Genomic DNA, 12,305 nt, shown 5'->3' with positions numbered 1-12,305 from the left:
TCTGGTGTATATCTAAACAGATTTCTTGCATTCAATTATTCTAGCAATTATATTAGTAGTTTATGAAGGTTCCTTCTGTGTCTGTTCTGTAAGAGTAGTTTTTAATGTACAGTATTAGGTGGGTTCCACCATGGAAATATTTTTTTGTCATTTTAATAACCACAAGATCTTTGGAAATTTCTATGCGTACTGCTGACGCTTACAAATGGCTCTTGCATTATGGGGAGCGCTAAACCCGTAGGATTATACAACGCATGTAGGGGGAGGGATGGAAGGTATTCAGGTTCAATTCAGGGAACCGGAGCACAGATCCAATTCCCTAGCACAGATCCAATTCCCCTCAAGGAACCTCCCTTGAGGGGAATGGCTCTTGCAACAAATTTCCAGTTACTGCTGCTGACCTGAGATTGTACAAAACGTCGAGTTAACTCACTTAGTAGAAGGAGCTTGGTGTTCCCTGACCCTCTGGACACTACATAAGACGGACTTCACTCCTGAGTGTCTGGTTACACTCTCCCACATAGCGATCTACTTTTCCCCAATGTCGGCTGACTATGTCGCTAGGAATTGTAGATTTCGCCTCACTGCGGGTGTGCCTGATAGGGACGAATATCCTGTATTTTGGAAAAACCTCTCAAGGTTATCTTGTTCCCCAGTCACGTGTATTAACGCTGGTTTAGCTGGCTGTACACTCGTGACGTCCATCCCGCGTCGTGACTGAGTAGCAACTGATCTCCCTGGCGTTCTTAACTGAATTTATTAGAATTTTGAACTCTCAACTCTCTAATTCTCATATATTAAATCTAATTTATAATTATTTTAGGTCCTAAAACTGTATTAATAATTCCTATGTTTATTACTTTGTGTATCTACGTAGCTCTTCCTAGAAGGGTAAATATTAGTAATGTGTGCAAGTGTTATATAAGTGGGTATGCTAAGGGCTCTTTAAGATTATACGTTATAAGCATTTCGTGGAATATTTTGGTAATCCAAATAATTTCCACAAGATCGCAGGTTCGTGGCATCATAATTCCAGTCATATGAACCAGATGTTTTCCTCCTCCAGCTTTTATTCTTAAACTCATGAGTGCCTTTACTGAGTAGTGTCCGTGTCACTTTACAGGGACGCCCTACTGACGTCCTCCATAACTCCTGACTACCCTTACTGAGTCGTGTCCCTGTCACTTTGCAGGGACGCCCTGCTGACGTCCTCCATAATCCCTGACTACTCTTACTGAGTCGTGTCCCTGTCACTTTGCAGGGACGCCCTACTGACCTCCTCCATCAACTGCCTGACGAGCTTCCTGGCAGGGTTTGTCATCTTCTCCGTCCTGGGTTACATGGCTCACGTACAGAACAAGGACATCTCTGAAGTCGGCGAAGAAGGTGAGGCGAAGGAAGCTCTTGCATCATACAGAAATAATAAGCAATCAGTTCACAAAATTATTTTTTTTTGTCTACCGTAAATGAATGGATTAGAGGATCACAGCATTAAAAAGTATACTAAGGAAAGCGCTGCAATTTGACGCAGTAGTATATCACACCTTGAGAAGTATATGACACCTGACAACGAGTCAGTGTATGATATTTAAGACCTGGATCGGTGTTCTCTGAATCTGTCCTTTCATGTCCTCATGTCCTGCGCTGGTTTTGCTTGTGTTTCTTCCTACCTTCAGGTCCAGGACTGGTGTTCCCTAAGAGTGTTTCTCCCTACCTTCAGGTCCAGGACTGGTGTTCCCTAAGAATGTTTCTCCCTACCTTCAGGTCCAGGACTGATGTTCCCTAAGAATGTTTCTTTCTACCTTCAGGTCCAGGACTGGTGTTCCCTAAGAGTGTTTCTCCCTACCTTCAGGTCCAGGACTGGTGTTCACCGTGTACCCTGAGGCTATAGCAACCATGACGGGGTCGGTGTTCTGGTCCATTATTTTCTTCCTCATGCTTATCACCCTTGGTAAGTAACTGATAAAAACTTACATTACTACCATATTACGTATATATATATATATATATATATATATATATATATATATATATATATATATATATATATATATATATATATATATATATATATATATATATATATATATATATATATATAAATTCAATGAACACAGTAGTCTTGAAGGAGAGCAGAGGAGTAGCCCTTCTAGAGAGGGGTAACTGACTGGCTGGCTCTTTGGATAGCTTGAGGCCTTTGTGTTATTGTGCACACAAGTGAGACAGCATGGCGGTGCACTCCATGGGGACCCCCAGGCATCCACAGCAATCTGTCCCTCTCTCTCTCGGCTGCAGTCCAACATTGTCCCTAGACCCAGGAGGGTACAGGAGACATCAGATGTGCGGATTGTAGGTCACGCTGAACCAGAGAGCTGAAATTTAAAAATTTTCTGGTCATGGGGTGCTATATATTTGCTGGTAATGTCTATTTCCGTGTTGGATGTTGAATAGCCTTGATAGCGGCGAGATAAGATGAGATGGGGTCTTTGTTTTTACGTCAGGACAAGGGTTTTGTGACACAGTTCTTATTTTTCCCCTTGATGACCAAGTCGAAGGTCATAATCCACTGTGTCTGACACCACATTTAAAATCCCAGACTTGTCACATAGTAATATCCTAAATTACTACCATTTTGATAAGACAGACTATGTACATGAATGGTGTACAATACCAACAAGATGAAGAATTAGACACATGTGCAACATCTGGGTATCTTTATTGTAGACGTTTCGCCATCCAGTGACTTTATGAATGCAAATCAGTCTCTCGGCTGAGAGACTGATATACGTCATCTTTGTACATAGTTCAACTGTCTTCCAATTATAGCCACTGGTTGACAAAATGTCTGTTCAGTAAAGATACCCAGATGTTCCACATGTGTCTCTAATTCTTCAAGACAGAACATGTCTTATTCGGGAATTCCACAAATTATTTTTTCCAGACAATATTATGAATGTGTACACTGGTTGTGAAGCCACGTACAAGTTACAGATGATAACTCTCGCAGGGATATGCCAAGAGAGTCATACTGGGACTCTTTACAGCGTATGTTTATAACATCTGTCACCAAGCCAATGATAATTGTTGACATGTTATCTCTTAGAGCAAACACAGGTGTCATCCATCACGTCACTGACGACGGTAGTGTTTACATGATTACTGAGACAAACATTTCCAAGTTCACGCTATGTACATCCTTAGTTTACATAAAACTGGTTTGTCTTGCCTAAGTTCTGTGCCTTAGGTACTTTAGTCTGCATTTTGTATCATAAAAAATATACGTTTTTTTAGGTACGTTCGTCAGGAAACAAGATGTTTCCTGACGAACGTACAGGTGGAGTTTTTGGTCATCTGACCGAGGCCTTCCACTGGCTTACCCGTCCACTCCTTTAAAATTTATGGTTATGATTATAACTAGGATATTTCTTTTATATTATACTAGGTATTATAAGTGTCATAAATACTGATTATTAAATAAATAGCATATCTTTATGGTAGTCTCATCTCTGCTACATTTATATTAAGGGTAAACAATTTTAAAGTGTTAGAACTTTCTGATTAAGAAGTTGCACTCCCTCCTACACCTCATCCCGCACTCCCTCCTTCAACGCATCCTGTTTCCCCTCCTTCAACGCATCCTGTTTCCCCTCCTTCAACGCATCCCGCACTCCCTCCTTCAACACATCCTGCACTCCTTCCTTCAACGCATCCTGTATCCCCTCCTTCAACGCATCCTGTATCCCCTCCTTCAACGCATCCTGCACCTCCTCTTGCTACTACAGGTCTGGACAGCACCTTCGGGGGTCTGGAGGCTATGATCACGGGTCTATGTGACGAGTACCCTCGTCTACTGGGCCGTCACAGGGAGATCTTCGTCCTGTGTCTTCTTATCTTTATTTATGTCTGCGCCCTCCCCACCACCACCTACGTGAGTCTCCTGAAGGCGATCACCTTGATCTTAACCCTCTTGCATGTCCCCTAGGAAGCCATCCACAGCAGTTGTCTAGCATCAATCTGTTTACAGTTAGGTAAACAGGAGTAACAGGAGGTGTTTAGAGATTTGCCCAATACGACTCACTCCGCCTGGGAATCGAACCCGGGTAGCTTCATTTGTAAGACGAGCTCTCATTTCGGTTGTGACTTGATAATGGTTCAGGAGAGACCTAAATGTTGTCTAGAATTTCTTTATTTTAATATTTTATAAACATGCACTCTTTCCTGTAACAATGGGCTGAAGAAAATTAGATTTTACGTTCAGAGATATACCAGTGCTGAGGACAACCTTCATGGAGGTTACCGTGATGTTGCTGAAGGGTTCTTGATCCAAGGAACTGTAGCTATCTTTCCTTAATTCAATCAGGGTTACCTCACATTCCACACACGGTATTTAACCCTTATGGGGGTTCCGCTACCCTAGGATATTAATAACAATAAAACAATAATTTGGTAATATAACTTTAATATATAATAATAATAATATTAATAAGACACAATTTGCAGGCCTATTATCCCCATAAGCCTACCTATCACTGTCACTATCACACACAGGGCGGCATGTACATCGTTGATCTCCTCAACATCTTTGGCACTGGGAACCCCATCTTGTTCATCGTCTTTATTGAAGCCATGGCTGTCTGTTGGTTCTACGGGGCTGAGCGTTTCGCTGACGACATCCAGAAGATGATTGGGTCTCGCCCTGGCCTCTTCTGGATCCTCTGCTGGAAGTACATCTCTCCTACCTTCATATTTGTGAGTGTTCATCATTAACTGCTATGTCTTCTTACTAAGTATTAACTGCGTTTTACATAATCTTTTCATGATCCCTCCAGTACATGATCCCTCCAGTACATGATCCCTCCAGTAAGTGATCCCTCCAGTAAGTGATCCCTGCAGTAAGTGATCCCTGCAGTAAGTGATCCCTGCAGTAAGTGATCCCTGCAGTAAGTGATCCCTGCAGTAAGTGATCCCTGCAGTAAGTGATCCCTGCAGTAAGTGATCCCTGCAGTAAGTGATCCCTGCAGTAAGTGATCCCTGCAGTAAGTGATCCCTGCAGTAAGTGATCCCTGCAGTAAGTGATCCCTGCAGTAAGTGATCCCTGCAGTAAGTGATCCCTGCAGTAAGTGATCCCTGCAGTAAGTGGACAGAGATGTAGCTAATGTGACATTTTATTGTGGCAACGTTTCGCTCTCCAGGAGCTGTCAAGCTGTATCGGCTTAACAAAGCTCCTGGATAGCGAAACGTTGCCACAATAAAATTTCACATTAGTTACATCTGTGTCCATTTACCTAACATTTTCTTGGTAATTCTACCAACACTGGACACACATTTGACGCTGACAGTAACACAACACCATGAACGACCTCTAAACTATTTTAGACAGTTCTTACAGGGTAAACGCTGTTATCCTACCTCGGCTCGTTTATAGTGTAAGAGATGTTATCCTACCTCAGATTATTTTTTTTATTCGCCGGTATTCTCCCGGCCCGGGTCTTTTCCAATAGTGGTGACCCGGCCTTGGCTCCCTATCTGGGGAGTATGTCGAGACCTAAGTCTCCCATGGGAGGAGGTACAAGTACCCCCTCATCTTTGGGACCAAGTGTCCCCAGGCCTAGCCACAGTCCCCGCCCTCACGGGGCTCGTAGGGAGAAGCTAGGCCTCTGGTCTGCCATCTGCCCCGCCCCAAAGGGGCTCGTGGGGATGGCAGTCTTGTGAGCTGCAGGTGGTAGCAAGCTCTGGCTTCTGCTATACTACCTCAGATTATTCCAAAGTCAGCCCTATATGTGATATAACCACAAGAAGGGTGAACCTAGGTGAAAATGGGCAGTTAGTGTAAGGAAACGCGTTCATATGTTTTCCCCCACCTGGGAATCGAACCCGGGCTACTTTGGCTGTGACCCAAGGTCTACCACTAAGAAGCCTATTTCTTCTTGCACTAACAGGTGCTGTTCGTGTGCTCGTTCGCACTGGGAGACGGCTCTGTAGCGTTGAATCTCCCACCCTGGGCGGTGGTCCTGGCTTGGGTCCTCACTTGCTCCTCTATAGTATGTATTCCTCTCTACATAATCTACATGTTCTTCACCACTCCAGGGACATTCAGAGAGGTGAGTGTATTGACCTTGTGACTGAAGAAATAAAAACTATGCCTCAAGTCTATATTTTGTTATTAATATAGTCTACTATAATGCTCCTCACATATCCTTATACGTATATTGTCAACATTTAATATCAAAGCGCCGTAACTACATTAGTTTACCTTCATACCATTAAATTTATTTACTGCTGGTAATTATTACTTTATAAAACAATCAAAACTTTCACAAACATTCAAAATAATGTTCCATAAATAAATATTTAATCGCCGTTTTACTGAATCTGTAAAAAAAAAATTTCAGTTCTGTAAAACCTGTATATATCTGTATTGACTCTATGTGACTGGTCTTTGTCGTCCCCACAGCGCATCAAGGCTATGATCAAACCGGAAGAATACATCTCCCCGCACCTCAGCCAGATCAATACTCCCTATGGAACACATGTTTAAGACCACAAACAAAAAACAATACTACTAACCTCACGTTCTAGTTTGCAACAACCACTATCACTAACGTAACGTTCTCCTTTGCAACAACCACTACCACGAAACTTGCGTTCTAATTTGCAACAACCACTTCAACCTTTACTACCTATATTCCTATACCCATTCAGGTACTGCTTTAATGTCCCATCATTATGCAGCTACCACTGTTAATCCCAGCGGATACAACAACCTAACAAAACCCAACTCTAACATCATCTGTCGCACATCCAGATGTCTTTAAATATTTGAACGCGATGTACAAGAATGTTGCTGTGCTGGACAGTACAGTACATAGTAATCACAAAATGTACAGCAGGAAATACTGGGAGTTTCTAAGGGGGAGGTATTTCCTGAACCTATGGTGATATGTTAATGCAAGCCAACACAAGCATCCTTATTTCTCCTCTCCAATCCCTTCTCTTCCTTCTGCGTCTGTCCTCTCCCTCTTTTAGGATAAATGGAGTAAGTTCACTCCCATATATATATATATATATATATATATATATATATATATATATATATATATATATATATATATATATATATATATATATATATGCCCCTATGTATGTACACAACAGCAAAACTGACATAACAGTAATTCGAAAGTTCAATTTCGTATTTACACAAGACTTACATTCTTACATGTTGTGTTCTTACCATCTTCACACACCCATTGTGCTCTGTGTTCTCACCTCTTGTATATATAGGTCACCAGTTGAGTGAATGTATGTCTGTCTATATTAACGCCACTGTGTGAAGTACGACACTGTAGTTACTTTGAATATCTAACCAATTGTTCCACTGCTGTATGTAAATTGACTATAGTTATATTAATAATATATATATATATATATATATATATATATATATATATATATATATATATAGATATATATATATATATATATATATAATATATATATTAGCATTAATTTTGTTGCCTTTTGAGTTGTATATAGTAAGCCTCGTTGAGTAATTTCTTCAAGCATAGACTAGCAGTGCTCAGTATAGTGTAATACAGTGGGTGTGTTCTCTCCTTTTATTAAGAAACTGTTAATTTTTAAAGTGGAGGAAGGGTAAGCCAGTGGAAGGCCTCGGTCAGATGACCAGAAGCTCCAGTGGCGAGTCATATGACTAAAACCCGTCAGGAAACACTAGTCCTGTTTCCTGACCAATCTTACCTAGCGTAGATTTCCTTATTTATACGTATATATGTATTATATATATATATATATATATATATATATATATATATATATATATATATATATATATATATATATATATATATATATATATATATATATATATATATATATATGATAGCCAACATCGAAGACCAAAAACTGTTTTCTTTTCTTACTAGTTAACTTTTGAGTGCAAATTAACAACATTATCTGTAGTTGTGACAGTTTTAGGCAAACTGCTTCACCTGTCATATCAAGTCAAGTTGATGATGGTAGTGTATGTGACTGTTAACTGTTGTGTCTTATCTGTTAAACGTGGGGAAAAAAATATTTTATCACAGCAAATACAAATGGATATTTTGAATATCAAGTTTTAACATTTTTGTACAGTTACTAGATAATAAGGATTTAGTGATATGTTCTCTATATATTGGTGACGTGTTTGTTATTAACGTCGTTTGTGAATGCTGTTGCCTGATTCAGCCCTATGTAGGATCTTAGCTAAACCCTATTTAGGAAAGAGATTAAACCCTATTTAGGAGAGAGATTAAACCCTATTTAGGAGAGAGATTAAACCCTATTTAGGAGAGAGATTGAACCCTATTTAGGAAAGAGATTAAACCCTATTTAGGAGATTAAACCCTATTTAGGAGAGAGATTAAACCCTATTTAGGAAAGAGATGAAGCCCTATTTAGGAGAGAGATTAAACCCTATTTAAGAGAGAGATTAACCCCTACTAAGGAATTGTAAGGATGAACAAAGAGCTGAGTAACAACTCTTAGTTGCTAGTCTCTACGTATCTATTGTGAGGGATCCTTGTGATGTCAGTGGACGGATCTATCGTCACTGGACAGATTTAATATGACATGATGGATGAAGCGTCAGTGGACGTAGCTAGTTATATGGTCAAGAATAGTAAGAGGTGGTGGTTGTGGAAAGAAGGCAGTGCTGGCCGCTGTCTCCTGCTGTTACCACAGCTCTCACTACTCTCCTTGACTTAGATCACACTTGTCGTCTTCCGTAAATATGTAATATATATGTAAATATGTATTTCACTGTATAGAGATGTGTTGGTCAAGAGTGTAGCCAGACACTATGTTAACACTAGGGACTCCAATGGTAACAAGTCACTTTGTCTGGCTTTTTTGGGGGTTATCCTAGATAATTAACACATGTTAAACTATGTATGATAATTGTACTTACGTATAACTGTACCTAAATAATATACTTACTAAGGGCCTTGAGGTACTGTTTTAACGTCAGCCAGGTTAAACAGGATCAGACGCTAGGCAAGCCTTGCTCTACTCAGCCTTCCTTTGCTCGTCCTCTCTTAATATTCAGCTTGTACAGTATTCACATCATTTACAAGTCAAGAGCTTCGCTTGTAACGTTGAAAAAATGTTAATTGTCAAATCTTATCAGATCAAGTAAAGATTACTGAAGGGGAGGAGCTGCCGCGTCAGTGTACTAATGTTAGTGTTAATAACGTACAGCGCTCAATGACCCAGCCGGGTTTAGCTAGTGCTTTCTGTGAATACGATATATATGATGTAGATTCAATAGAGCGTTTCCATACGCGTGTGACGTCACTACGAACGTTCGTAGCGTTCGTAGTGACGTCCCGTTAATGGGGTACTCATCTAGTAGGACATTTTGTATTTCTCTTATTTTTTTTTTAAATATCTTTTTTCAACGATGATGGTTGAAAACTGATTTAAGCAATGTTAATATATATTCCAGGTAAAGGATCATTATTTTCTGCCCTATATGAAACACTTAATGAAATAACAAGTCAAAATGCATAGCCAGGTTTCCCGGTTTCATAATTTTATACATATGGTTATAGAGTAGCTATGGTAGAGGCAGTTATATATATGTGTATGTATGTGTGTGTGTGTGTTTCTCTGTTTTATGTCTATTGTCTCTGAACACTTGTTAACCCCGTGTCACAGCCAGACACGAGGCTCATCTGTTAACCCTGTGTATCACAGAGACATGATCTCAACAGTTGTTTTACAAAGTAATTTACAATTCTTGTCCTAGTTTCCATGTAGGTTGTCAGCGAGAAGTGTTTTAGATATTAATTTTTACCTCTGTCGTAGCACACTTTGCTATACAGTCCTGGTGTGTCAATGGTAACTCCAGCAGTGAACAGGTTAAGAGGTCCACTTCATATGACAGAAACACCACTGTTGAGGATACCTAAGCTGTTGGTGATCTGCAATAACACCATTGACAGTGTGGTACTGGTGTCATGGTGGCCCAGTATGTATGTGTGTGTTTATAAGTACTTCCCAAGAGATTCTTGCTACTGGAGCAAATACTATCACCTTGTACACCTTGTACTTTGTCTTACTAGTAGTGGATGCCGCCACCAGTTACTAGATGTCACATGTTAAATCAAATACATAATATGACAGTTTATAATTAGTTTGATATACCTAACAACGTGTTAAAACTATACAGCCCTCCAAGCACTTTCGTTTTACTGGATATCAAAAAGAATGAAAGGTCTGAGGCCTGGTCACAGACCGGGCCGCGGCGGCGTTGAACCCTTGAATCCTCTCCAGGTATCTCCAGGTAAACTGAGTAATAGGACACAAAATCCTGGAATGTATTATGAAATTTAGACGCTGTGACATCTTAGTTCACCTCTTCACAGCCTTGATCAGTTAATATAGTGGAAATAATAAGTAATCACTAATTTTATTACAACAACAATGTACATATGACAAACACTGGGATTGTTATGAATGATAATCTTCAGTGATATCTCAAATCAAAAGAAAAAACTTCTGTACTGATCTAATGTGTTTTTTAATGGATGAAACACGATCGTTTCAACTTAAGAGTCACCACACCATTCAGATGTCACTCTAAGAATTATAACGTTCTCAACATTTAAGAATCACTTGACATTAAGTGGTAGTATTTTACTGAATTTACTCATTTAAAAATATTTCATGTATAAATTAGTCGAAAAAGAGGATAAAGGATTTCCCATAGACATACAAAAATTGAGAATAACGCTTGCCTTAATCGGCAAGAGGAGCGTTCTTACCTATTCGGCACGACATATACATATACATATATATATATATATATATATATATATATATATATATATATATATATATATATATATATATATATATATATATATATATATATATATATATATATCTTTCTTTCAACACACCGGCCGTATCCCACCGAGGCAGGGTGGCCCAAAAGGAAAAACGAAAGTTTCTCCTTTTACATTTAGTAATATATACAGGAGAAAGGGTTACTAGCCCCTTGCTCCTATACACACATACACACACACATATAATATATATATATATATATATATATATATATATATATATATATATATATATATATATATATATAATTTATATATATATATATATAATTTATATATATATATATTTTTCAACAAGTCGGCCGTCTCCCACCGAGGCAGGGTGACCCAAAAAAGAAAGAAAATCCCCAAAAAGAAAATACTTTCATCATCATTCAACACTTTCACCACACTCGCACATTATCACTGTTTTTGCAGAGGTGCTCAGAATACAACAGTTTAGAAGCATATACGTATAAAGATACACAACATATCCCTCCAAACTGCCAATATCCCAAACCCCTCCTTTAAAGTGCAGGCATTGTACTTCCCATTTCCAGGACTCAAGTCCGACTATATGAAAATAACCGGTTTCCCTGAATCCCTTCACTAAATATTACCCTGCTCACACTCCAACAGATCGTCAGGTCCCAAGTACCATTCGTCTCCATTCACTCCTATCTAACACGCTCACGCACGCTTGCTGGAAGTCCAAGCCCCTTACCCACAAAACCTCCTTTACCCCCTCTCTCCAACCCTTTCGAGGACGACCCCTACCCCGCCTTCCTTCCCCTATAGATTTATATGCTTTCCATGTCATTCTACTTTGATCCATTCTCTCTAAATGACCAAACCACCTCAACAACCCCTCTTCTGCCCTCTGACTAATACTTTTATTAACTCCACACCTTCTCCTAATTTCCACACTCCGAATTTTCTGCATAATATTTACACCACACATTGCCCTTAAACAGGACATCTCCACTGCCTCCAACCGTCTCCTCGCTGCTGCATTTACCACCCAAGCTTCACACCCATATAAGAGTGTTGGTACTACTATACTTTCATACATTCCCTTCTTTGCCTCCATAGATAACGTTTTTTGACTCCGCATATACCTCAACGCACCACTCACCTTTTTTCCCTCATCAATTCTATGATTAACCTCATCCTTCATAAATCCATCCGCCGACACGTCAACTCCCAAGTATCTGAAAACATTCACTTCTTCCATACTCCTCCTCCCCAATTTGATATCCAATTTTTCTTTATCTAAATCATTTGACACCCTCATCACCTTACTCTTTTCTATGTTCACTTTCAACTTTCTACCTTTACACACATTCCCAAACTCATCTACTAACCTTTGCAATTTTTCTTTAGAATCTCCCATAAGCACAGTATCATCAGCAAAAA

General features: G+C 39.4%; 1 protein-coding gene across 1 annotated transcript in view; it reads left to right on the top strand.

The window, feature by feature from the left end:
- Positions 1-6,837, top strand: part of LOC128700756 (sodium-dependent serotonin transporter-like) — a 106,768-nt gene extending 99,931 nt beyond the window's left edge. The window contains exons 9-14 of the mRNA XM_070097175.1: positions 1,262-1,386; positions 1,853-1,951; positions 3,783-3,928; positions 4,549-4,749; positions 5,940-6,101; positions 6,455-6,837. Coding sequence (XP_069953276.1) covers positions 1,262-1,386; positions 1,853-1,951; positions 3,783-3,928; positions 4,549-4,749; positions 5,940-6,101; positions 6,455-6,538 — 817 coding nt within the window. The 3' untranslated portion in view covers positions 6,539-6,837. The remainder of the gene's footprint in view (positions 1-1,261; positions 1,387-1,852; positions 1,952-3,782; positions 3,929-4,548; positions 4,750-5,939; positions 6,102-6,454) is intronic.
- Positions 6,838-12,305: the final 5,468 nt, after the last annotated feature.

Source organism: Cherax quadricarinatus, chromosome 56, assembly GCF_038502225.1.
Source record: "Cherax quadricarinatus isolate ZL_2023a chromosome 56, ASM3850222v1, whole genome shotgun sequence".
Lineage (NCBI taxonomy): Eukaryota > Metazoa > Arthropoda > Malacostraca > Decapoda > Parastacidae > Cherax > Cherax quadricarinatus.
The sequence above is the reverse complement of the archived record's forward strand: the minus strand, read 5'-3'. Positions and strand labels throughout refer to the sequence as shown.